This window comes from Berghia stephanieae, chromosome 1, assembly GCF_034508935.2.
Source record: "Berghia stephanieae isolate SIO BIC M18660-M18661 chromosome 1, UCSD_Bste_1.3, whole genome shotgun sequence".
NCBI classification, from domain to species: domain Eukaryota; kingdom Metazoa; phylum Mollusca; class Gastropoda; order Nudibranchia; family Aeolidiidae; genus Berghia; species Berghia stephanieae.
This window is the reverse complement of record NC_088360.1, coordinates 79,625,861-79,652,495: the sequence shown is the minus strand read 5'-3', so window position 1 is coordinate 79,652,495 and position 26,635 is coordinate 79,625,861. Positions and strand designations below refer to the sequence as shown.

The 26,635-nt window shown below is 37.6% G+C and overlaps 1 protein-coding gene across 1 annotated transcript in view; it reads right to left on the bottom strand.

Moving 5' to 3' along the window:
• The window catches only part of LOC144958337 (kynurenine 3-monooxygenase-like), a 28,978-nt gene extending 10,391 nt beyond the window's left edge, over positions 1–18,587 (bottom strand). Inside the window, exons 1-6 of the mRNA XM_078890260.1 lie at positions 18,371–18,587; positions 15,007–15,076; positions 8,523–8,710; positions 7,781–7,832; positions 3,975–4,062; positions 987–1,155 (exon numbers count right to left, since the gene is read on the bottom strand). Of these exons, the coding sequence (XP_078746386.1) occupies positions 987–1,155; positions 3,975–4,062; positions 7,781–7,832; positions 8,523–8,710; positions 15,007–15,076; positions 18,371–18,418 (615 nt within the window). The 5' untranslated portion in view covers positions 18,419–18,587. The remainder of the gene's footprint in view (positions 1–986; positions 1,156–3,974; positions 4,063–7,780; positions 7,833–8,522; positions 8,711–15,006; positions 15,077–18,370) is intronic.
• Between the last annotated feature and the right edge of the window lie 8,048 nt (positions 18,588–26,635).

The window sequence follows — 26,635 nt, the reverse complement described above, 5'->3', positions numbered from 1 at the left end:
CACTAAATATGTTGTGTGTCTTTCTTCTGTATTAATCACACTTTGAAATCGTCTTGGCATGGATCGCAACAGATTTGAAATTAACAGCTGTAAGATGTTTCAATTCACCTGCAATTCCTCAAGTAGTTCTGCAGTGCTGGCAGGACTAATAACTACTTTTCTGACGCGTCTTTTTCATAATTACTCTATTGAGTTCAGATTCGTTGACATTGATGGCCAGGAATTAAAGGCAATGTTATTTTGCGTCAAAAGATGGGTGGGGTCAAAAATTGTCGTGCATGGATATTGCTCGTGAAGTATTCAGAGGAGGAAAGACTTGAGGTTGAAGGTTTTCGCCAATGCAACGTTCAGCATTAACACGGCCCTGAATATTGAATATAGGAAGCCTAGAATTACTGATGGCACCTCCACTTCCTTGCTCACTGAACAACTTCATCAATACGATTTTGAGCATAATGTTCATTCCTTCTCCGGTATATCCACCTCCCTCTATCGTATATTGAGACTCATGGCTGAAAAGAACTCGTCTCCAATAATAACGTAGTGTCAACAGAACATTTTCTCTGTTTCAGCGAGGTCGCGCGTCACTGTATCTTTGTGTAAGAAAGGGACCGCAAACAGCTTAAAGTCATTACGAACTGTTTGGTCTGATATCCGCCTACCAGTTATTATAAGTCTGGACTTATATTATTCATATTTTATACAGAATGGCATTAGCAACAAACCATTTTAGACAATATTTAATTTTGGAGGGTTTTAATGTCTTGCAAGACAAAACTTCGGGCGCTTGGATGTAAATCAAACAGCCGCTTTTATGAAAGATGAAAAGGAAAAATATGGGGGGAAAAGCATTTAGAAGGAGTGTAATCCGTGTCCACTTTAATAGGATAACAATCTACATGCTACATGAATGGTGGTACCAGCATGGCTTCGTGATAGTTCCTTTTAGATTCTACTTTACTATAAATAAATCATATATGATCTACCTCGTTATCCGGACCAGGAGGAAAATAGAGCTCCATATAGCCAAGCTGACTGTATTCTTGCTGATAGTTAACTCGGCATGAACGCATCATCTGTTTACGAATGGTAGAATATGCTCCGTCTGCGCCCACGATAAGATCAACACGAGTTGTCACAGTGTGGCCTTTTTCACTGACAGAAAAGAAGACAAATATTAATACATTTAACGAAATTAACGTCATCCAGCTCGCTCTTTGTTTTTGTTTTTACTAAATTCTATCAATCAGACTATATCCGGCTGGCGGATGTTGTCAGTATTTAATTTTAGCTAACGCATAGCATCAATGTCTCATATTAATCTTTGAGGGGGAAAGGGAAAGAATAGGATTTATCTGGTTTTAAGCTGAAATACGATATAAATGTAGATTTGATAGTTGATATCATATCAAGAATAATTGCCCTTTCAAAAGATGCATTTAATAAATTGAAACATATTAATTAAAAACAGAAATATTAAAATTAACACCCAAACTACGTTCACTGAAAAGATTCTATATCCTATATCGGTAGTCTACTGTATTTAAATATATATCACAATTGAAATAGAAAGTTGAGGGATTGTCACTAAGAAGAGTCATTGGACATCCTGGGCAGAAAGAATGACAAACGAGAAAGTATTGGATCTATCAGGCATCAGACGTCTTAGAACCATAACAAAAACATAATTAAATTTCCTCGTGTAATAGCTAAAATGAGGACTTTGTTAGGAAAAAAAGAAGCACAAAGAACAGGTAATATCACAGGTCTCTGAACACGAACTGGAGCGATAAATGAAACAGAAGATATCGACTTTCTGAGACAATCACTTCTCTACTGTGACGTTTGGAAGAAAAGATAAACTTAAACCTTACTTATCCAGATGCAATACTAATGATTTATTCAAGAATCTTTAAGGTTTCGTACCATTAAGTTGTGGAATAATATTATATTCGAAACCAAGAATGCATGTTCTCTGGATGGCTGTAAAACTTTGATCGACCGAGAGTCGTATTTTCTCAGAGCATTGTCCAGTAATGTTTGCTTTCTCATTGATTTAATGCTGATTCGTTGATGATTTTGTTGATAAATCACTTTGTATTCTTCATATCAAAGACATTTAAAGGACAAAATTAGTCCTGCTATTTTATGTTTTGTTTATAAAATAGTGAAGATTGGGGAGCTATGATCGCCACTGTCTGATCTGATTCGGCACCACTTAAAGATGATGATGATGCTGATTATGATAATTGTGATATCAACTTTATATCCTGCACATTGTAAGGCTAAAGAAGAATTTTAATTCCAACACAAAAGAATAATAATAAAGAGTAAAGCTCCCTTATATATGCCGACATCTATCTCGGCAAGAGACCTAATAAGTTAGGCATCAATCAGTCCAGCGCAGAAATGTGAGCCGATGTAGTTGCTCAATTGAAAAAAGAAAATGACAGAGGGGCTCCAATTTGTATCCTGTGTAATGATTTATCCAAACGACCATCTCATTCCATATACCTGGCATTACAAAAATATCCAGACGTATTTGATCAAATGAAAGCTATACAAGCTAAAAATGGTCATATCGTTCAATATAACATAAACGCTTCAATTCCATTATTTTACTCAAAGTGTGGCTACGCTGAATCACCATCATCAGGTTGTGACAGCTATGACACCCTGGTGAGAGGTGAGTTTCGAACTGAGATTTCTCTCTTATCTTGCTTTGGCACAAACAACAAAGGTTCTATTGTGCGGCTGTGTGGTTTTGTGGTATTACACTTGCCTTTCGATCGGAAGATCCTGGGTTCGAATCCCGCTCTGAACGGCGCATAGTTCAGTCCTAGGAGAAAACACTGTTTAATCAAATTCTCTCACCGTACTCTGGTGTAAACGGAGTACCTAGGCGTTTACAGCGTTATCTCTGTCGGAACAATTGTAATATCGCTTCATAGCGTCAAGTCTCGTCCAACATGCTATGTGTCGCTGTTCCAGAGGCCTCTTCTAAACAGCGTTGAGAATTTTAGTGGGTATTGCTCTATAAATGCTCAAGCTCAAATCATCAAGCCGAACCGGAGATAAACATTGGCGTTCATAGTAGTCCAATACTTCCTATCCTCTGTCTCAGGACAGTTGATTCTTGTTTCATTTATCTCTCCATTCGTTTCCCGAGCGTTCAGAGGTAATAACTGTACGTTGTCTACCTCAGCCTCATTTGCCATCGACTTTCCCTAACAAGATATCTATCTCTTTATTGCTTTTTCTGTATATATATTTATGACCTAAGAATTCTAATTGTCTTTCTGTTATGGTTCTGAAGAGATAGCGTCCTCAGCATTGCGCATTGATCTTATACTTCCTCTTTTGTCACTCTTTCTGTCCAGAATATTCTCATGATTCTTCTAAAAACCATTTTCAGCATCTTCCAACTGTCTTTCTATTTCTTTGTTGCTTTTCCAACACTCACATCCGTATTGGAAGACTGATCGCATTATGTTAAAGTCTTGTTTTCAATACACGTATTTTGGTATTTATTTTAACTCTTGTGTTTTTATCTAGATAGACTAGGGTTAATTTATCTAAAGCATCTTCAAAAAGGGCGATTCTTATATCATCTTTGCGATATTTGTTCTATTATATTATATTGATTGATATCCCCCCAAAAATTGGAATTATTGACTTGTTTTATTTGAAGAGTATTATTGTCATGCAATATTTGCAAACGTGAGCAGATTGTCTATTAGATGTTAGCTTGCAGGAAGTTTTTTTATTTTGTATTTAAGTTTAGTCCACTCTTTTTACTGTCTCTTGCGACAATATTCAGTATATTATGTAATTCTTTTTCAGTCTCAACGATCACTGCTCTGTCATCAGCTTATCAAATATTGTGGATATTTATTCCTCTAATTTCCACGCCTTTCATGTCTTTAAAATTTCTCATTTCTTATAATTCACAATACACCTTTAAGATTACTTACTTTTGGAAGACGATCTCTCCCATCTCTAAATCGCAAGAGACAACTTTGTGAGAAAAGTGGATTGTGACGTTGCTCTCTTTTTCGGCACCTAGGATATAAGCACAGATGTTAAAATTATCATTATTTTAAAATCACAAACAAAATTCATTTTGTACGTTGCATTATTATAGCTCAGGTCATATTATAATATCTACATTAATTAATAAGGGTCTACAATAGGTTACATTACATTTAAAACCAATTTTGGTGCACAAATGGTTAATTAAACTATCTAATTTACAATCTATTGTATGACTGGGATTAAATATAAATTAACTTCGCATTAGAAAAAAAATAGTACAATGAATCAAAACTACCATTAGTCAGGCCATGTCACGCAATTTAAATGTGATTATTTATAAAGAGAATTTCCACGTGTCCAATGCTCAACGCTTCACTTCTTCCCCTAGAAAGCTATATGGGACAAGTTTCAATTTCATATAGTACAAGTCGCCTGACGTTCTCACTTTTGTACTGGCACTCATACAATTTCCCCGTGCGGTGTCCGGGGTCCCTCAACTGAGAGGGTCAAGAATAGCCCAACGCCAAGCCAGCCTGTCGTAAAAGGCGACTAATGGTGTGTGATTCCCCCATCTTTGAGTCACCTGGTCCTCCAGGTTGGGGGTTGGCAAAGGGTTAACACCCCTTTCCGTTAAACTCAAACCGTTACAGAAACGCAGACAGACAAACCAAATCCTTTTTTTTTAGCTTGGGCGACCGAAGAGTTTCTGGAATGACAGAATTTATGAAGGACAACAGACAAAGCCGAAAAAAGGACTCTGCTGACCCGATGACGTCTTCGCCAAACAAGCAGCTTCGGATTGCGTCGTGGAACGTTCGCACCATGTATGAAGCAGGAAAAAGCTCTCAAATTGTGACTGAGATGAGAAGATACAGGCTGCATATACTTGGAGTAAGCGAAACCCACTGGATACAATCCGGACAGAAACACCTCAAGTCTGGGGAGAAGATTTTGTATTCAGGGAGAGGGGACGGGATTCATGCACAGGGAGTAGGAATAATTCTAAGCAAGTTTGCCCAGAAGTCACTGAGAGGATGGGAACAACACGGAGAAAGGATCATCATGGCGTCCTTTACAACACGGAGCAAGAAGATCAGCATGAACATTGTACAGATCTATGCCCCAACAAATGATGCAACAGATGAGGACAAAGATACATTTTATTGTCTGCTACAACAAGTCATTGACAAGTTGCCAAAGAAAGACATCAACATATTGATGGGAGATGCTAATGCTAAAGTGGGACAGGATAACGTAGGTTATGAAGGTATCATGGGACGTCATGGCAGGGAGAAATGAACGATAATGGTGAGAGATTTGCAAATTTCTGTGTATTCAACAGTTTGGTGATAGGAGGATCAGTTTTCCCCATAAGAGGATCCACAAAGCAACTTGGGTCTCACCAGATGGTGTGACAGAGAATCAGATCGATCATGTTTGTATCTCTCGAAGATTCAGACGTTCATTGGAAGATGTGACAGTACGGAGAGATGTTGGATCAGACCACCACCTGCTATTGGCAAAGCTTAAGCTCCGACTCAGAAAACATGGGATCAGATCACATACAAGAGGAAAATTCGAGGTGAATGCACTTGATGGGGAAAAGAATGAGGAATTCAAACTACAATTGAGTAATAGATTCAAACCGCTTACTGAGCTCGAGGAGGACATAGATGTAGAGTCACATTGGGCAAAGATCAAGGAAGTCTATATAACAACTTGCCACGAGGTATTGGGGGTAAAGAAATCGGAACATAAAGAATGGATAAGTCCAACCACCTTGGACCTTATTGAAAAGAGGAGAACAAGAAAGGAACAAGTGAACGTAAGCCGAACAAGGAATTCAAGACTGGATGCACAAGAGCAGTATCGAGTCATAGCTAAGGAAGTCAAAAGATCTGTGAAGAAAGACAAGGAAGCATTCATGAACAGACTTGCAGAGAAAGCAGAAGCAGCAGCGACAGGAGGATACATGAGGATCCTTTATCAAACTACCAAGACACTTGCTGGAATCGATGGAGGGAACATTTCAACTGCCTTCTGAACAGACCACCACCAGACAACCAACCGGAAATTTTGCCTGCAAGGAATGAATTACCAATTAGCTGTGATCCACCATCGATAGCAGAGATTGTGGGTGCCATTTACAAGATGAAAAGGGGGAAAGCTGCTGGACCAGACCAGATTCTACCGGAGGCTCTAAAAGTTGATGCTGAAAGAAATGCTGAGGCCCTGCACCCACTATTTGAGAGTATCTGGAATGACGGGATATTCCCAAAGGATTGGAAGGAAGTACATCTTATCAAGCTTCCAAAGAAAGGGGACCTCAGTAATTGTAATAATTATCGAGGTATCACTCTTCTTTCTATCCCAGGAAAGGTTTTCAACCGTATTATTTTAGAGAGAATTAAGAGTGCAACAGATGCTAAAGTGCGGGACGAACAGGCAGGTTTTCGGAAAAACCCTTCAACAACCGACCAGATTGCCTCTCTGCGAGTCATAGTGGAACAGTCTATAGAATGGAACTCTTCTCTTATTGTCAACTTTCTGGATTACGAGAAGGCTGTCGACAGTATTGACAGAGCAACATTGTGGAAAATTCTGGCACATTATGGACTCCATTAAGGAAATGTATGAAGTATCAAGTTGCAGGGTTGTACATGGAGATCAGCTTACTGACAGCTTTGAAATTAAGACTGGTGTCAAGCAGGGATGCTTCCTCTCACCATTCCTGTTCATCCTTGCCATTGATTGGCTAATGAAAGAAACCTCCAAAGGACGAAGACATGGGATACAGTGGACCCCTGGACACAGTTGGATGATCTGGATTTTGAAGATGATCTGGCTCTTTTGTCCCACACCCAGGACCAGATGCAAGCAAAAACCACAATTATAAACAGCCTCTCGGAATCAATTGGTCTAAGAATTCACCCTGCAAAGTCAAAGGTCTTGAGGATAGGTACGCGTCAAAGGGAGCAGATCAAAGTAAAAGATCAGGAACTCGAAGAAATAGACACTTTCTGCTATCTCGGAAGTATAATTGACAAGGATGGAGGCACGGAAGCAGAGGAGAAAGCACGAATAGGAAAGGCACGGGTTGCATTCACATCTTTGAACAGAGTTTGGAGAACTAAAGATATCTCCCTTCGACTAAAGCTAAGACTTTTCAACTCAAATGTGAAGTCTGTCCTACTGCATGGATGTGAAACTTGGAACGCATCACAGGCATGTATAAGGAGGGTACAGATTTTCGTAAACAGGTGCATGCGTAAGCTACTCAGAATAAAATGGATGGATAGAATAAAAAATGAAGAAGTATGGAAAAGAACACAGCAGAAACTAGTGGGAGAGGAAATAGGAAGAAGATGATGGAGGTGGATTGGACACACGCTTAGAAAGAACGACTCCACTATAACAAAGAAAGTATTGGACTGGAACCCTCAGCGCAGAAGATCAAGGGGAAGGCCACGAGGAACATGGAGAAGAATTAAAGAAGCTGATACACAGAGAAGTGGTAAGACCTGGAATGAGATTAAAAAGATAGCTCAGGATAGAGAAGGATGGAAACTGTTTGTCTATGGCCTATACCCTGACCCAGGGTGAAAAAGGCAATGATGATGATGACTCATACAATATTCGTCATTGCCTGTAACCATCCACACCCGTTTTGAACCATTTCACGTCTCAAATTTAGATAGAAAAATACTAACTTTGAAATAAATATTGACATATATTTGTTACTTACAGGTGAGCAGAATTCCATTAATTAGTTTCCGTGTAATGGACAATGCGCAATGCTGAGGACAAGATATGTATCAATTAAAAGAAACCATACTTTAGGAATTAATTCTGAATTATCACAGAATACGTTCTATAAATGATATTTATTTGTGACAAATCTCGCTTGACATCTCCAATTTAAGCTTTAACCTCTGGATTTAAAATGTGTTCAGAAAACTCACCGTTCAAATATCGATCGATTTAAATTACCCTCATCAGGCAAAAACTCTAAACCCTGGGACTTTGCGAGTCTTTTCAATGAATGAATATTTTTAAAATATGAAAGACCGTGAACTTGTTCTATAATATATGTTACTCAATACAATTTTTAATTTGCAAATTTGAGTACTTTTTACTACCAATGAAATTAATATTAAACATTTTCGATTCTCATTGTATTTGATATATTATCTAAATATAATGGGATAACTTTGGACCGTTGGCTTCTATGACAAAACAAAAACCAAAAAAAAAAAAAACACTGAACGTGGAAACATTAATGTTTTTTACTAAATGTAGTTCGTATGCAAAGGAAGGTTTCTATCAATGCTTTTAATGATTATTTCATCTTCATTATTTTATATACATCAGAATCAAAATGGGCTATTTGTGATTTTCCAATCGACTTTTATTTGCATACAGAGCAAGTGGCATAAACATTTCTCCTATTAACAAAGAAAAGGATAAGATTGAACTTTCCATCTTACCTCCTGTGTTAGGCCATATGGTACTGAACGTCTCGTTCCAGACTTGTAATGAATCATTCGATCATACAGTGGAATGCACTTTTCAACTACAATATCCTCAATCCCAATACTTTTTAAAGCTTCAATTCCTCGATGTGTCAGGGTGAGATTGATGCTCCTTCCTTTGACAACTTCTGAATTCCTGATATCTAAAGAGTAAAAATAAATAAGCTCATCTATTTGTATCATAAGCTCAAACAATCCAAATTGTTATGATCTTATATTCTTATTGTTCCTTAAGAAAGAAAGAGACACCAAGCAAACCCTAAATATTTTTCCAAGCACTACTTACCTGATATAGTAAATACCTGGTATATATGATTATTCGAACTCTAAAAATAATTTGAACTTTTTTATAGAGCGATATCAACTAAATGCACGCCAAATTCTTCACAAAGGGTTCCAAGCTCACGACACTTAATATTTATGACGAGACAAAACACCTGCAAGTCACGATTTCCATTGTGTTTCGACAAAGTCAAAGCTGTTACAGACCAGATAATCATTTTCACCTTTTCGGTCATAGCGTTTATGTAAAGAGACATTTTCACGGCTCAACGTTGCACCGCCCACAAATGGAATAGATCCAGAGACTTAGAGGTCTGAGAGAGAACGTCATACCATAAGACCACAAAACGACACGTGTGTAACCCATTACACAATCCTATATTTTATACCACTGAACTAATTCTTCTGTACACCTCATATAATGTGAGCAAGAGGAGTTAAGTTTCTAGTTTTAGGAACAAAGATGTCAATAAATGGGTTTGAACTCGGATTATCTAATAGGCCGTATTTTACCCTCCCTTATCTATTTCTTTTCGTTGTGAGTTCGTGTATCACCACGCACGGGGTAATAACTATTTGTGAGTAATATGGCTCAACATAATGGTCACCCTACTTACTCTTTCCTGAAAAACAAACAAAAGTGAATGTGGTTGTAAGTAAATGCATGACAATGTTCGTGTTGTATGTCTTTTGAAAGACGGCAACAGATTAATATTACCTTGTTTCAGAGATATCAATAAAAATTGCTTGGACTTCCGGTCGGCCATATTAACACCCCCAATTGATCACCTACCTTGTCATTGGTAGGGGGCTTGAGGCATATCGGGGTAAAGGAGTAATTCCGGTTGACCGCCCTTAGAACATCCGGATATCGGGCCTATAAGCGGGCGACTTCAACGGCCCGTCCTGATATGTGACGAAAGAAGATGCTTTATTTTACAACTTGTAACAACTACCGTGTACATAGATCTATTTATAAGACTAATTTTATGAACAGACGAAAACAACGTCCTATCATATCACCACTGTCATTGGTCACCGGCCAACCCCACGCCCGCTCCCCGCACGACCTCGATCCTCACTTAAATTAATCAACACTTTTCCCCCATCAAATTTCATCACTTCAATAAATACTCCTCACTGTTATTTTGTCAAATGTCAACACTGTCCGTGACAGACAGTATGAAATGAACAACTACCGTGACAACAAATCGCAGCAACAGCACCGCTTCGAGCAACAACAACAACAACAACAAAAACCTGCCCGTAGTCATCATACGAGTATAAAAATCGGATAACTAAATTTTCGATGGTGCCATAATAAAACTCAAGATATAATCGGCATAAATGAAGATCACAAAATTACTATTTTTGTGATCTTGGGAACATGGCTTAACCATATGATGACCCAGTTCTGAAAGCAATTACACCCGGAGGCTTTAGTGTTAAATCATTTCCACTCATTCGGAAGAAAGGTGGTGGAATTGCAATCATTTACAACATGTCACTCTTTGATAAGATATATTCCAATATGATGCTTTTTAAAAATATATTCCACCATGATGATTTTAGAAGCTTTGAGTACGCTGGATTTGTCATTCATGAAAGTAATTTTTAAAAGTCGTTTCAATGTATTTACCGTCCACCACCAAGCCAACAAAATAAAATATCAACAACTGATTTTCCATCAGAGTTTGGTGAATTTATGTCTATTCAATCCATAAACAAAAAGCATAATATTTTTATGGGTGATTTTAACATTGATTATTTCGGAAACAGAAATGAATCCAAAGTATTTCGAGAGCTTGTTGATACAAACACCCCTATCCAACTTGTAAGCGGTAGTACAAACAACCATGGCCACACAATAGATCATGTCATTACAGACAGTGAACATTCTCTCTCTTCACCTGTCTAGAATATTGGTAATTAATCTCGGACCTTCATTAATTTAATTGTGTTTTGCGTTTTATTCCCATTGAAGCACGAAGTAAAAAAGATTATCACCATCCATTGTGGTTTGTGCTATTGAGCACGTTGCCGGTCAGCTGTCTCCACGAATAACGATCCTCTGCAGTGCGCATGAAATCTGTGTTGCTTTTTAAATCACATTTAACCATTCTTAGGTTATTTAGATATGTCATTCTTTGTCTTCCTCTAGCTCTCTTTCCCTCGATCATCCCAGATGTTACCAACTTTTCTATTCCGTCTCTTCTCCACGCATGTCCTAGAAATCGTAACTGCCTCTTTCTGACGGTATCGATCAACATTCTTCCCTTTCTCACCTTCTCCAACACTTCCTCGTTCGTATATCTGTCTGTCCATGATAGCCTCAACATTCTTCTATACATCCATCTCAAATGCCTCAAACCTCCTCGTACATTCTTTGTCAAGCGTCCACGTTTCATAACCGTATAAAAGGGTACTTATAACATACGTTTCTACTACTTTCATTCTGGTCTTCAACTTTAGGTTGTTGTTTGACACAACTAGTCGCATTTTATGGAACACGTTTTTTGCTATTGCTATTCTTTGTTTTATATCCTCTACGTCACGTGCGTCATGGGTAATGATATTGCCTAAATATTTAAATTTCTTTACTTCTTTGATGGTCTCTCCTTTGCTTGACAAGTGGAAGGTCGTGTTGTTGTCATTTTTTGAGACCACCATGCATTCGTGTTTTTTTACATTTAGTTTCAGGCCCATTTCTTCACTTTTGCACACCAGTAGGTGTCTAAAATCTAAAAATTTTGCACGTTTTTACACACGCTGTTTGATTCCAGTATACGTTTTTCACATGTCGAAGGTCTTTACTGTCCACACCGATCTTTTCTAAGGTTTTGAAGAGCGTTTCGTGTTGTACTGAATCAAAAACTTTGGAATAATCAATGAAGCATAGATAAAGTGATTTTTGCTTTTCGATTTACCGTTACATTATTGTTTTCAATGTAAAGATTGCATTTACCGCACCCTTTTCTTTAACAAAACCAAACTACTCGACACTTATCTCTGGAGAGATCTTGCTCCTCATTCTTTTCACAAGTATTCTTAGTATAATTTTCGTGGCCTGGCTCATTATGCTGTGTTGGTCACAGTCAAGAGTTCCTTGCTTTTTGGAATGGTAATGAATACCGATTGTCTTAAAACATTATGCAGTTCACCCTTTTCGTAAATGACATTAAAGGCTTTTGTCAGAATATCTATACATATATCGTCGAGGGCGTCAGTCAATTCTATTGAGAAATTATCTTGGCTTACCGCTTTTCCCTTTTCCAGCACTTTGCAAGCAGCTTCTACTTCTCGCATAACCTGGGGACCCGTGTTCACAGTAGAGTCGTCTTTATCCAAGCACGTCCCTCTTTTGTCATCCGCGTACATATTTTTTTTATGTATACTGCCCAACGTTCCAAAATTTCGTTGTTGACGATAAGTATATTACGATTGCGTTTTTAACGCATTTTCTTGCCATGGCTGGTCGTTTTCCACTTAGATCTTGTATTGTCAGGTAGAATTGTTTGGTGTTAGATTGTTTTAGTCTTTCATTTCTGTGACATTCATTTATATAATATAATCTTCCTTTGCTCTCTTACACTCACGTTTTATAATCTTATTAGCTTCTTTATATTCATTTCTGTTGCGTTCTAGTTTTCGTTTTTCATTCATCACTTTCAAGATCTTGTCATCCATCCATTTTTGTTTTGGTTCGTGTTTTTTCACAGATGGAATAGTTTCTCTTGCAGATTCTGTGATGCAGTTCGATACTTGATTCCAGTACTCATCTATGTTTATATCTGAGGTCAAGTTTTCACTTTTTTCTTTCACGCATTCTTTGTAATAATTTTTTATTTGATCTTTAATTCTCAATACATCTAATTGCAGTTTTGGTTCCACGTTCTTTTTCTTTATTTGTTTAAGTTTTATTTTTAGCGTGGCCTTGACAGCTTGGTGGTCACTATTACAATATGCGCTTGAAATAGTTGCTGCGTTGCGTACGATATTTCTGAATCGATGTTGGACCAGAATAAAGTCTATCAGATTTTTAAAAGGTCACCTGGGCTTATCCATGTCCACTTCTTTCTATCGTGGTTTGTAAACCATGTATTGACAATAGTAAGGTTTTCCAATCTGCATCAGTCGACAAGTCGTTCCCCTCTATCATTTTTAGTACCTAGTCGATATTTTCAACTCTCTCGTTACCAACCTTTGCATAGAAATCACAAATTTTTTACATTGTTTTAATGCCTGTTCCATATCTCGATAGAATGTCTCAATTGTGTTTTCGTCACTGTCTGATGGTGGGTCGTATATATTAACATTAAACGGGTTTCCTTTCAACTTTACTAAAATAACTCTTTCTGAGATTGCAACATAATCTAAATAGCACTTTCATGTTGATTTGTCTAAAAGAATTCCAACTCCTTTCTCATGATGTTTTCCACCTGCACAATACAATATAAAATCATTTTCTTTAACTACCCTTCTCCTTTCCACTTCGTTTCTGAGATTCCAAGGATGTTAATTAGGTACATTTTCATTTCTTGAATAACGTTTTCAAATTTTCCTAAATGGTTTAATGAACGTATATTCCATGTGGCCAATGTGATTGTTTCATTTCGCACCAGTTTGAAACGTTCAACGTGTTCGGGACAGCTCATGTCCTGGGAAGTTTGTTAGTGACGGTGGTTTTCAGTTGCCTTCCGTCATTGTTATTAGTAGAGTCTTGAATTATTGCAGTTTAATTTGACTGAGTTGTTTTTGATGTTTTCTTTGGCTTCTCTTTGTTTTCGTTTTTGTTTCCGTCCGACTTTATTTCCTCTTTTTGTTATTTTTCTGTATGCCTTGAATAATTCAAAAGATCTCAAAATGTTAACTAGCTCTATTTCTAAATTCGGTGTATTATTATTATTATCAATTGTGTGTCGTATTGTTCGTAGGGGTGAATAGTTATAACAATAATTGGGTATTGTCATTTTCGATGTTCATCATCGACCGTTGTAATAAGATTGAAATAGCTCACTCGATTTTTTCCCCTTAAAATCGTAAAACTTTAACAAAAATGGTCTTAAAAGATGATAAAATCCTTGCAAAAATTTACAAAACTTTAAAATATTGATAAATAAATTGTTTAAAATCCACGAAATTTCGTCAAAAGCAGCACAAAGTGATAAGAAATCCTCTGAATATGAAATAAAATTCGTCCTATATAGAAATAACACTTAAAACAGACCTCTGAAATGCATTGGCTGCCTGTTGAGAAAAGGATTAAATTCAAAGCTTGTGTTTTAGTGTATGGATGTCTTGAAAGAACTGCCCCTTCCTACCTTTCGGAACTAATTGAAAGATATTCAGAACCCCGCCTCTTACGTTCGACCAGTGATTCCACCAAACTTGCTGTCCCTCGAATACGCAAAAAGCTGTCATTGAAGTCAAGTGGGGAATACTAATACTAAACAATGATGAAATGTATTATTCGTAAAAGGTATTAACATCAATCTATCATTTGTTGTTTTTTCCTACCTTTCTGACTTTTAGATACATTTTTCTTAAAATATTGAGTTTGTTCCTAAACTTTTTGCAACAAAAGTATTTATAAATTAACACTAAATTATTGGGCATCTTGTGTGTATAAGATGATGTTTCACAAAGCATGTTTATGAAATGTTACACAATTATCATTAAGCATTATGCAGAGGAATATTAGTAGATGAATACAAATGTGGACTTTAATTTGGAATGAATTTACAAAACAGGACAAATGCATGGAGTATCTTTGATGAAAATAAGCACCATCATTTGAAAAGAGAGTTATATGCATTTTTTTCATAGAATTCCTGACTGTTGTACCTGATATCCTGTAACTAACTTATAATACGTTTTAGATATTGAATTGTGTACAGATCTATTTTATAGTAACATTAGTAGGCATGAATAGATCGGTATAACCGATCGTGAATATTTTAATATAGTATATATTGTAGTAATTCATCAATTACTCTTTTTAAGTTATGAGACGCTATAAACAGTGGATTTGTATTGTAGGTGGTGGTAAATTGTCTTATGCAAAATAAACTTACTATGATTAACAATATTTGACATAAACAATAGTAGTTTCATAATATGAACATGGATCATAGTATGAATGATCGGGTTAATTTACCTGGTCTCATTTCATACAAATCAACCTTGAATCCCCTTTTAGACAAGAAGCAAGCATATAATGCACCAACCTGGAAGACAAAATACAAGTGAATGGTTGCGACAATTAAACTAACATTCAGTTCATTTTATACAATTCAGAACAAATTATTACATACACGATGTAGGTGTATAAAAAAAAAGATAGGCCCATCCCATTCTACCTCTTACCAAATCCCATAACTTCACTGCGCGTGTCCGCCATTGACGATAAGACCCCCACTTTCGGGAATTACCCTTGTTTGTCATTGCCGCTTACCGTATCTCTTTAGCTTTTGTGTTCGTTAATCCCATGGGTTTTTTTGTTAACGAAAGGAATAGAGAAAGAATGAAAGAAAAAGTGGGAGAGATAGAAACAAAGAAAGAACGTAGAAAGAAAGAGAGAGAGAGAGAGAGAGGGGGGATAGATAGATAGAGAAAAAAGAAAGGAAAAAGAAAGAGAGAAGAGAGGGGGAGAGAGAGAGAGAGAGAGAGAGAGAGAGAGAGAAAGAAAGAAAGAAAGACAGGGATAGAGAAAGAGTGAGTGAGTGACAGAGAGAAAGAGAGATAAAGATAACGAAAGAGATTGAGAAAGAATGAAATAAAGAGAGGAGGGATAAAGAAGAGAGAGAGATAGATAGATAGATAGAGAGAGAGAGAGAGAGATAGATAGATAGAGAGAGAGAGAGAGAGAGAGAGAGAGAGAGAGAGAGAGAGAGAAGAGAGAGAGACTGCTAACAGCCGCACATGAACGAAGCGAATGGGAGTCTGAGAGCTAATGGCGTGCGTCCCCAGTGTGTTATGTTACCGTACCGCTGCTCAGCCTATCTGTTACTATATATAAATCGATGGCATCACATGACCTCAGAGAAAATTTCCGCTTTACAACTAAGCTGCTTTTAAAAATGAACACCTCTTTATCTAATCATTGGATTTCGAAATGTCATTCGTCAAAGTCCAAAATTACACGGTGTTAATTTTATTGTGTAAAAAAGTTATGGAAAGTTTAATTCAAATAGCTTCAAATAAGTATTAGGTGTATTTGCCTTTGTTAAAAAGTTAAGACAAGCAACAAATTGAAATACATTCAGATTTTGTAATATGGCTGCGGATGTTGTTCTAAATTTTAATATCATGCGCAATTTACAATGTAAAATATAATTTGTAAGGTATTCGAGTGTTGGTAAAAAAAAATCGATGACAATCCTTTTTAGATTCAAAATCTACGCTCTGGTCGATACCACAGATTGAACAATGAAAATTAGAGACAGTTACGATTGACCATTCCTTTTTAACCAAAGTTGTCGATAGCTCGAAAGTGGCATATTATGTCAAAAGTAAAAAAAAAAAACACCAACAAAAACTCATGTTTCCCGTCTGCAGCGAGTGGCAAATAGACATGTATTGACAACTACAGACCTCCTAAGAGGCACATGTATGCAGGTCTGACAACCAAACACAAGTATGGTTTGTTTTATAACATATGTAATAAAATATCTAGATTTTGCGTTAGTTTTAGGGTTTTTCAATTTCAATAGACTATACCAGACGTGTAAATATTACATGTCTCTACATCACAGGGTTATCTTACACTACAATTTCTTATCTAAAATACTTTAAAAGGTCGTTGACTTCAATCTCAGCCTACCGACAACATCATGAACGTGTCCTATCAGCATTCCGAAGTGATCGGAGGACAGATACAATACTTTCAAAGGTTCAAAAGATATTGTCTGCTCACTCAATTGCAAAAACAAAATGATTCGCTTTATCCTCGGCTATAAATGGCATTCGATACAAGAGATCAGAAAACTCTCATATATCCCTTTAAAAATAAATTTGACGTTTCAAAAAGGAGACCAAACTATTTAATTGTTTCCGTAAGAAAAACAGATGAAGTACCTGACAATGAAAGCAACATGTGCAATGTACTCGTATAATTCAAATATTGCAAAGTTTACCGATTCTAAATCAGCGAACCTCTCAAAAGACAATATAGTTCCAAAACTATAGAAAATTGCCAATTATCATATATGCAACAGCAGTATTTGGCGCCTTATCGATGAAAATTGTGTTATACACCATGCTATTTGATAGTTGTTGTTATGAGCTTTGCATAGAGCATGTAAAGGATAATACGAGGGTGAGTCAAAAAGTAATGGGACAAATGTCATACTAAGTTCATTTCTTTTTCACGTCGTCATATTTGGCTCAATTGAACTTACACATGCACTCTTTAAATCAAAAGTTGGAAATTTTAATTCTGCCAAATTTTGACAAAATTATGGCAGTTCAAAATGGCTGCCTCCACGAATGTTCGTCAGCGACTGGAAGCTGTCATTGAATTTCTTGTTTCCGAAGAAGTAACATCGAGTGACATTTTAAATGCCTTGGGAAAGTTTATAAAGCTCGGGCATTTTGTAGAGGCGGTGTTTTAGGTTGGTATGCATCTCGTCAATTAAATTAGAAGACAATGAAATGCAACCAACAACTAACCTGAAATCCCCTCAACCATGTCTTTATCAGACAATCTCGTGATGGTCTCCGTCCAAACAGTGTCAACTCAGTGAATCAAATACAGACAGAAGCATTGATCAGAACAGATAGAAGAACTTCTCCTGATGAGATAGCAGGTACAAATAGACATTGAAGCGACTGAAAGCAAGAATTCGACGATTTAGACTGGATTTGGCAAGTGTTGGGAAAATGGAGTTAATAGATGGACAACGCTGTCTCATCCTCTGTATTCACCAGTCTTTGACACCTTCGGGTTTCCATCTATTTGGCCCACTGAAGGAGGCAATGAGGGGACATCTCTTTGAAGATGAAAGAGAAGCCAAGACAGTTGTGAAAAATTGGCGTAATGTTCAGTCAACTCAGTTTTACAAGGACAGAATACATGGCCTTTCAAAAAGATAGAGTGTGGCTATCGAGAGAGGCGGAGACTATGTTGAGAAGTAGCATATAAGCTTTAATTTGTTGAGGTATGATACATGATATTGTTCAATTTGTTTTAAAATAATAAGCAGAGTCCCAATACTTTTTAATTCACCCTCGTTTATGACTATATATTCAGCATCAGGTAAGATAAGATCTCATCATCATCATCATCATCATCATCATCATCATCATCATCATCATCATCATCATCATCATCATCATCAACATCATCATCGCCATTATTATTATCATCATCATTATTATTATTAATAACATCATCGTCATCATCATCATCATCATCATCATCATCATCATCATCATCATCATCATCATCATCATCATCGTCATCTTCAACATCGTCATCATTCTTATCAAAGCAAAGTAAATACAAAAATTGTTTAACTTACCAAACCTCCTCCACAAATAGCAACATGTTTTTTCTTTTGGCCAGCCATTGAATTTGTGATTTATGAATGATGATTCCGCTAGTCCTGCAAATAATCACAACTGATTTCAACTCATAAATAAACTTTGTTTTTGTCAATTTGAAATTTGTCATCCATTAGTTCATATCATGAATCGAGTGCGTAATCCAAGCTATTGTTGGTGACAATTGGAGGGGCCACTTTTACGCGTCTTTTCTCACGTGTCAGATAATCTAATTTAGGTCAAGTGAATTATGATGATAAGCTGCATGGTTGGTAATCTGTAATAATATTAGAGGAATGTGTTTCTTATCGAGTGTACTTCATTCCCAACACAATGAAAGCTATAATGAGGACAATCCATATAAATGCAGTATTTAAAGAGTTTGATGATTTCTTCAAAGCAGCAAAACTTTACAGTCCTCGCTGAATTCTAGCACTGGATTATAGGATGCTTTGCAATGCCGTACGCTGGAGCTGGGAGGTCGAATTTTTATCTCCGTAATAAGTTGTTACCTCCCATGTGCCTTGGATTTCGGCACGCTCGGATTCTGGCATGTTTAGTTGTTGTGTTTTTTTTTGTTTGTTTTTTTTTTTTTTTGTTTTTTTTTGGATGGGGGGGGGGGGGGGGGGGGGGGGCAGAGGATGCGTGAAAAAAGTCCAGCGGGTTCTGTAAAGACACCAGGCAGAAAGGAACACAACCACAAACCTCGGACAGTCATCCGAATGTAAGCAAATGGTAGTTAGTGCTAAATTAAGCAAACTACACGATATTAACATCGACGGTAAGTGTTTGAGGAAAATACTCATAAGTTCTACACGCCTGATCAATCGCATCATCACAGAAAACTATGTGTTTACAGTCTTACAGTGTTTACCTAAACACAAAACGATGGGGAAACAATAGAATAGAAACAATAACAAAAACAGAGCTTTTCCATTCTATTGTTTGCAAACAGCTTGTTATATCTGTCTGAGTGGGCTTAAGGGTGTGTCATACATTCTTAGTTTTGATTGGGCAGAACTCTATTGGTTAAATACACACAACTGTTAAAACATCGTAGGCCTCGATATTGGGATACAAGTCTCGAATGTACGAGTTCTTGTAATTTAATTACACTAGGCACTGATCACTGGGTTTAATCACCAATACGTATAATATATATATATTATACGTATAATGGCATGAGAACAAAATTATCTAAGCCAGACTTTAGTTACCAAAAGTGCGCCAGCCGGATATAAAACACACAAAACAATAAATAAATAAATAATAAATATCAAATTACTTATATAGCGCCCAATTTACACAGAAGCGCTCAGCGTCGCTTTACACTATTCATTATCATTAAAACAATCATTATTTGCCGTTGCACAAGAAGAAACAAACACATGCACATGCACACAATCTCACACACAGATACATTTACACTCCACACGAACATACACACACATACTTTCACCAATATAACTCACTAATATTAATAACTTAATCTAACGAAAGCCACATTTGAATTGATTAATTACAACAAAACCATAATAAAATGAAATAATATTTAAAAAGTTTTACAATGATAGTTGTCAGTCTGAACTTAAGATCAAAACTGGAATAAAATAAACTTAAAATTAAATTTAGATATAAGGCGTATTCTGTAAGCGAAACTATTCATACGCTCTGGAGCGTGATTATTTATGAATTTTTCAACAATACTACAAGATTTAAAAACAATACTTTCACTTACTATCAACTATATAATTTCTTTTGTATGGTCACTAGACTTTTTAATCAGTTTTCCCGCTCCGTTTTGAAAAGTTTGCAAACGTTGTATCATTTTGGCCGAAACACCTAAAAGCAATGAATTGCAGTAGACTAGACATACCTACTGGGTACCAAAGATTGAACAATTTCAATTTGTGTTGTGCTCTCATCAAGAAGATGAATTTTACCAATATTTCTTAAGTGATCAAAGCAAGATTGGCAGGTTTTTGTTATGTGATTCTGCATTAAAGCATCAGAATCAAAAAATGAGCCAAGATTTCTTATAGTTGCATATTGCTCTATCTATATTCAAATTTCAGTCGCCTATGTCATTTCTATCAAGATTTATTTTTCTCCTTTTTTTATTGGTGTCAATCAATAAAAGTTCTGTTTTAGAATCATTTAACTTTAGTTTATTTTCCATCATCCAAGTCTTAATTGTTAAGCAACAATTTCCAATATTTACTTTAACTGTCTGTTCTTCTCCTGGATCAAAAGTGGAATATGGTTGCGTGCATCATCATCATCATCATCAGCATCATCATCATCATCATCATCATCATCATCATCATCATCATAATCATCATCATCATCATCATCGTCGTCGTCGTCATCATCATCATCATCATCATCATCATCATCATTATTATTATTATTATTATTATTATTATTATTATTATTATTATTATTATTAATACTATTTATTAAACAAATCGACAGCGCCCGTGGCAGGTTAAGCGGGTACATCTCGGGATTCCCCGCACAGGGCTGATCAAATGAGGGCTGATCAAATTTCCAAATTTTTCTGAAAGTTTCTTTGATGAAAATACTAGTAATTGTTGTATTTTATTTCATTCTAGAACTCGCCTTTGCTGAGTATTCAAAGACAATGTGTGTCGATGCAAAAGCCATTTGTGATCTTGCCTCAAACAATTACACAGAGGTAAGGAACAGACAATAAACATACTATAATTTTTCACCAATTGTCTTCATCTTCTTCTGGTTCTCCTTCCTCTTGTTGTTGTTGTTGTTGTTGTTGTTGTTGTTGTTGTTGTTGTTGTTGTTGCTGTTGTTGTTGTTGTTGTTGTTGTTGTTGTTGTTGTTGTTGTTGTTCTTCTTCTTCTTCTTCTTCTTCTTCTTCTTCTTCCTCTTCTTCTTCTTCTTCTTCTTCTTCTTCTTCTTCTTCTTCTTCTTCTTCTTCTTCTGCTCCTCCTCCCCCTCTTCCTCCTCCTCCTCCTCCTCCTCCTCCTCCTCCTCCTCCTCCTCCTCCTCCTCCTTATTATTTTTCTTCGTTATTGTTATATTGGATTTATATCAAGAATACTGTCAAGTCCATTAGAGAAACGTTGTATCCGAGTCTCTGCAACGTTAAACTGACGGATACAGTAGATGCTGATGCTGATGATGATGATGATGATAATAATAATAATAATAATAATAATAATAATAATAATAATAATAATAATAATAATAATAATAATAATAATAATAATAATAATAATAATAATAATAATAACTCGCGTATTATGTCATTACAATGGAAAATACGAAAATCGGAAAACTATTTTTTATTTTGTATGAAATCCATTATAAATTTTACAGTGATCAAGAACGAACCTTTTGTTTATCTACCTCTTGATGACTCAAAATTTATTTTAAAAAATTATTTTAAAAAACAACAGCATTTATTTCGCGCAATATCCACTAGACGTGCTCAAAGCGCTTTACAAGGGGTCTCAAGCCAACAGTAATACTAAACACGAAGGACGAGACATGACGCCTGTCAGGCGATATTATAATCTTTCCGACAAAGACAATGAACGACCATGTATTCATTTTACACCTGAGTACGGTGAGAGAATGTGAGTAAAGAGCCTTTTCCAAGGACTCAACTCCGCGCCACTCGGAGCGGATTTCGAAACCTGGACCTTCCGATCCGAAAGCGAGAGTCATATCACTAGGCCCCATCACAGAACAGAGAGGGGCACTGTTCTGTCGACCACATAGCCTCACTATTAATTAATTTTTTTTTTCTAATTTCAACAATTTTGGAGTAAACACATAGTTCTTGGTATCAAACCAATTGTAAAATTGACGCTAATCATGAATCTGACGTCAAAGGAGAGAAAATCCGAGAGAGAAAACTGTCCACTTTTTTTAAAATACTGTCACGCCCCCGATAGGCCATCGCCTCGAAAAAAAATATTAATCAAGGCGGAATTTGCGAGCGACCGACCGTCCCTCCGCTTGTCGCCCACGTAAATGTGTGATTTCACTACGATTTGCTTCAGCCGTGCCTGTCCCCAGATCGTCACTGGTAGAGAACACAACTTGTATGGAGACTTTTATAATGTTGACCATCGAACGTAACGTCGATTGTTAGATGTTCGAATGAATCGTACTTGTCACTTTCGACATTTTTTAAATGACGATATTACTTTTGTAAATTATCAATATTCAACCTCCTTTTTCCCCTTTTCAGAGTAACCTTTTGGTGTTTTACCATTTCTGGTATATTTATCATTTTTCTTGAGCCAGGACTCCGAAATAAATTAATTGTCTAAGTTGTTTTCAATAGTATAATTATTTATCACCGCAGTCGTGTTTCCCACTGACCGCGCATTCCTGTGACCAATGACCATTATTTCGTTGATCTTTTTTCTGTGTTGAGTGAGATGGACTCGTACTTGGATTGTTTGTGTTAAGAGTCAATCATCATCATCATCATCATCTAGTCAGCTGATCCTGCGTAGGACGTTGCTTCCCGAACTTTCTTGCGAAACAGATTACGGTTTTCCGCCAGTCTACTTGCTTGAGTTGCTGTCATTCCCAGCCATTCACATATATCTTGTTCCCAGCTTCTTGTTGGTCTACCTCTTCCTCTCTTGCCGTCTACCCTTGTCTGCAGACATTCTGCAGACAAAGAGTCAATCAACACAAAAAAATTAACTCGGTTGAATGTCGTGAGAGTTGACGGTGTTTATTTTTAGACGACGAAATTGACAATGACAATGAAGTTGTTTCGTTTGCGACTGGGGCGGGTCTTGAAACAGGGTGGGAGGGGTTTTCTGATGGTTGACGATGGTTGTAAGAGTGGAGAAAGGTCGTGGTGGTTGCTGATAGGGGTAGGTATTAAAACTATCTTTCGCTATTGTAATTCTTCAATTTATTACTGTGCTACTACTAGAAAACAGAATTTATGTAATTGCTATAAATAGAGCATTTTATACTGATAGAAATGCAATACGCAGTAATTAGTCTTGGAAAGGAATATGGATGTCATCTTGGCATTTTTAATTCCAACACCAAACATTTGTTTGTGTGTTTTTGTTTTGTTTTTTGAAGTTCTTTGGCACATAAAGGTTGGGTTTCACATTTAATTGATAATCATTCAATCTTCTACAAATTTAGCAAACAAACAACAATAACAGTATAAACTTTACTAATGTTCACCACTATACTGGAAAGACAATGTTTCACGGTCTGCTTAATATAAGGTAAATCAGCCTGTTTGGCTCCGGGATCCACAATATATTTTCTTATCTTTGAATCAACGTGCCATGAGTTATTTGGCGCGATTAAGAAATTACTCATTTAATAAATCCTAACTCGTGAAATACTCCTCTAATACCACACTATTTGGTCACAAAATATCTAATATTCGTACTTGGAGGGTTAAAATAAACGTATTTTTTTCAGTTCTTTATATCTATTAAACTCGTTAGATTTTTCTTGTGCAGCAGCTTCTTATGGTTCACACTATTATGTTATGACGATCGACCCAATCAGCAAAGTCCGGTCCGCATTCGTGCACCGTCGCGAACCCGCCCGGTAGCATCGTCACAACACACCTTTCGACTAGATGCTCTGCCGTTTCGGGTTCTTGCCCACAGCGTGGACATAAAGGACAGGAAGTTAGACCCCACTGATGTAACGCACCGGCCGTTAGGCAGCTCCTCGACCGAAGCCGATTCGAAGCTACCCAGTGTCTCCTCTTACTGGTATCAAAGCCTGGCAACTTCTCACCAAGCTTAGAGGAGTGTAGGTCCCCGCCCCCACGAGGGATTGAATTCGTCCAAACCGACTTCCATCTCGTATGTGCAGCTCTGTCCGTAGTCAGGGATTCTGCGTACAAGGGTTGCCGGGACTTATTTCGGCTCGAAACGGGGGCACCGTTCATTATGCGCATGAGAGGGGTATCCCCATTCCCTCTCTCTTTGATCTTACTCAGCCAGTTTCCCGTAATGGTCTCCCTCCGGACATCGGGGGGCTGGATCGCTGCCATCACCGGGCCCCATTCTCTAGGGGTTGTTGCTAGCGTTCCCGACACTATGTGCATCGACTTGCGAAGTTTTACATCCACCTTCTCAACGTTTCTGCTTCTACCCCACACTGGAGCGCAATACTCCGCGGTGGAATAGCATAGTGCCAGGGCGGATGTTCTCAGGAGCGCTTGGCTAGCGCCCCAAGTCGATCCCGCCAGCTTCCTCAGAAGACTATTCCGCTTCTCTATCTTCCGGGCAACCCCTTCGAGATGAACCCGATAGGTAAGGCTGCGATCCAGCGTCACCCCTAGGTATTTTGGACGCGGCTCATATGGGAGTGGCTGGTCCCCGACTAGGACATTCAGTTTACGGGTGTGCCAACCACTGCATAAGTGAAATGCAGTGGCCACGGTTTTTGAAGTGTTCATCTTCAGGTACCACTTGTCAAAGTAGGATTTGAGTCTGGTGACGTCCTCGCTGAGTGCGCTCTCGAGACGGGTCCACACTTTACTCTGAGTAACGAGTGCCCAGTCGTCTGCGTATCCCAGCCTCAGGGAGGAAGTGTTCGGCATATCGCTAATGTAAACGTTAAACAACATTGGCGCAAGTACCGACCCTGAGGGACCCCATTCTTCAATTTCCTAACTTTGCTCGTGGCGTCTCCCAGCGCGACGTGGAATTGCCTTTCCCCTAAGATCGAAGAGAACAACTTCAAGGTCTTTTTGCACCTTATGATTTTTGCAAGTTTGAGCATTAACCATCGCACCAGACCGTATCGTACGCCGCTGATAGGTCTATAAACACAGCACCTGTTTGCTGTTTTCTCTCGAACCCGTGCTCAATATGCTCTGTAAGGGCAATGACCTGCTCCGTGGTGCACCTCCCTTCCCTGAAGCCTGCCTGCTCAGGTGGCAGGGCAGCGTCTAGGACCGGCCCCCATCGGTTTAATAGAACACGCTCCAACAGTTTGTAAAGACAGCTCAGCAGCGATATGGGTCTGTAACTGTCTGCCTCCTTCGCCGGCTTCCCTGGCTTCAGGATGGCAACTATCTTCGCATGCTTCCACACTTGTGGAAGCTTTCCGTTTGCAAGGATGTCAGACATTGCCTCTGCTAGCCAGGCCCGTGCCCTGGGGCCCAGATGCGTAACCATATCGGGATATACACCATCTATCCCAGCTGCTTTGCCGTTCTTCACTTCGCTAATGGCTGCACCCACTTCTCGGGGACTGAACGGGGCCGTCCAGTCCGACTCCTCCGCAGGTAGCTTGTGCAATAACGCATACTCGAAAGCTCGTTGTGTTATTGGCCACGATAAAAAAAAACTCGTTTATTAAATACAAAGAGATGAGAGAATCGTATATTATTTGACCTAAATCGCAAAAAAAAAAACAAAAAAAAAAAAAACAAACAATCTGGACGTCTTTCATCAGAAGGAGAAAAATGTAAAATTTGCAGAGCAGATAGCTGTCTGGTTTTCCTTGTAGTCAACACACACAGACAGACAAGCTTGCTCTTTCTTGTACTCATATGTGACCCTCCACCTCGAAACGGTATTAAGTCGGATTTTTCAATTTTGGGTTTTTGATACCCAATCATAGCTTATTTTATTCTTTAAAATTTGATACCAAATTTATAAAATTCTGATAATTCATTGCCGAGATATGACCGTTTGAAGTAGGGAGAGTGTAAAAACCAAGTTTTGAGAAAATCGACTTGAGGCACCATTTTCACGCACAGTCAAATCAATGGGCAAAGATAACTCCTTAGATACCTGGATTGGAAATTTGACGAGAATAGTAAAATTTGCAGAGACGTCAATTTTCAATTTGACTCACAGGAATTTCAGGCACCACTCGGAGGAAGTTCAATGCAGAAAGAGGAATTTCCGCACACAAAAAGGGAATTTGGATGGTATTTGGTATCGAGTTTAAATATTGTATAGATCTAAATAGATAACTGATTAGAACTATATTTTGATATATAAACACATTGCCAAATACAGTCCCAAAGTTCCTTATTTCAAATGAAGTAAAGCTCCAAATCCTAATGGTAGTGATTGTAATAATGGTGGTAGTGAGGATGATGTTGTGTTGGTGGTTGTAGTAGTAGTAGTAGTAGTAGTAGTAGTAGTAGTAGTAGTAGTAGTAGTAGTAGTAGTAGTAGTAGTAGTAGTAGTAGTAGTAGTTGTAGTAGTGAAGATGACGATGTGATAATGGCTGTT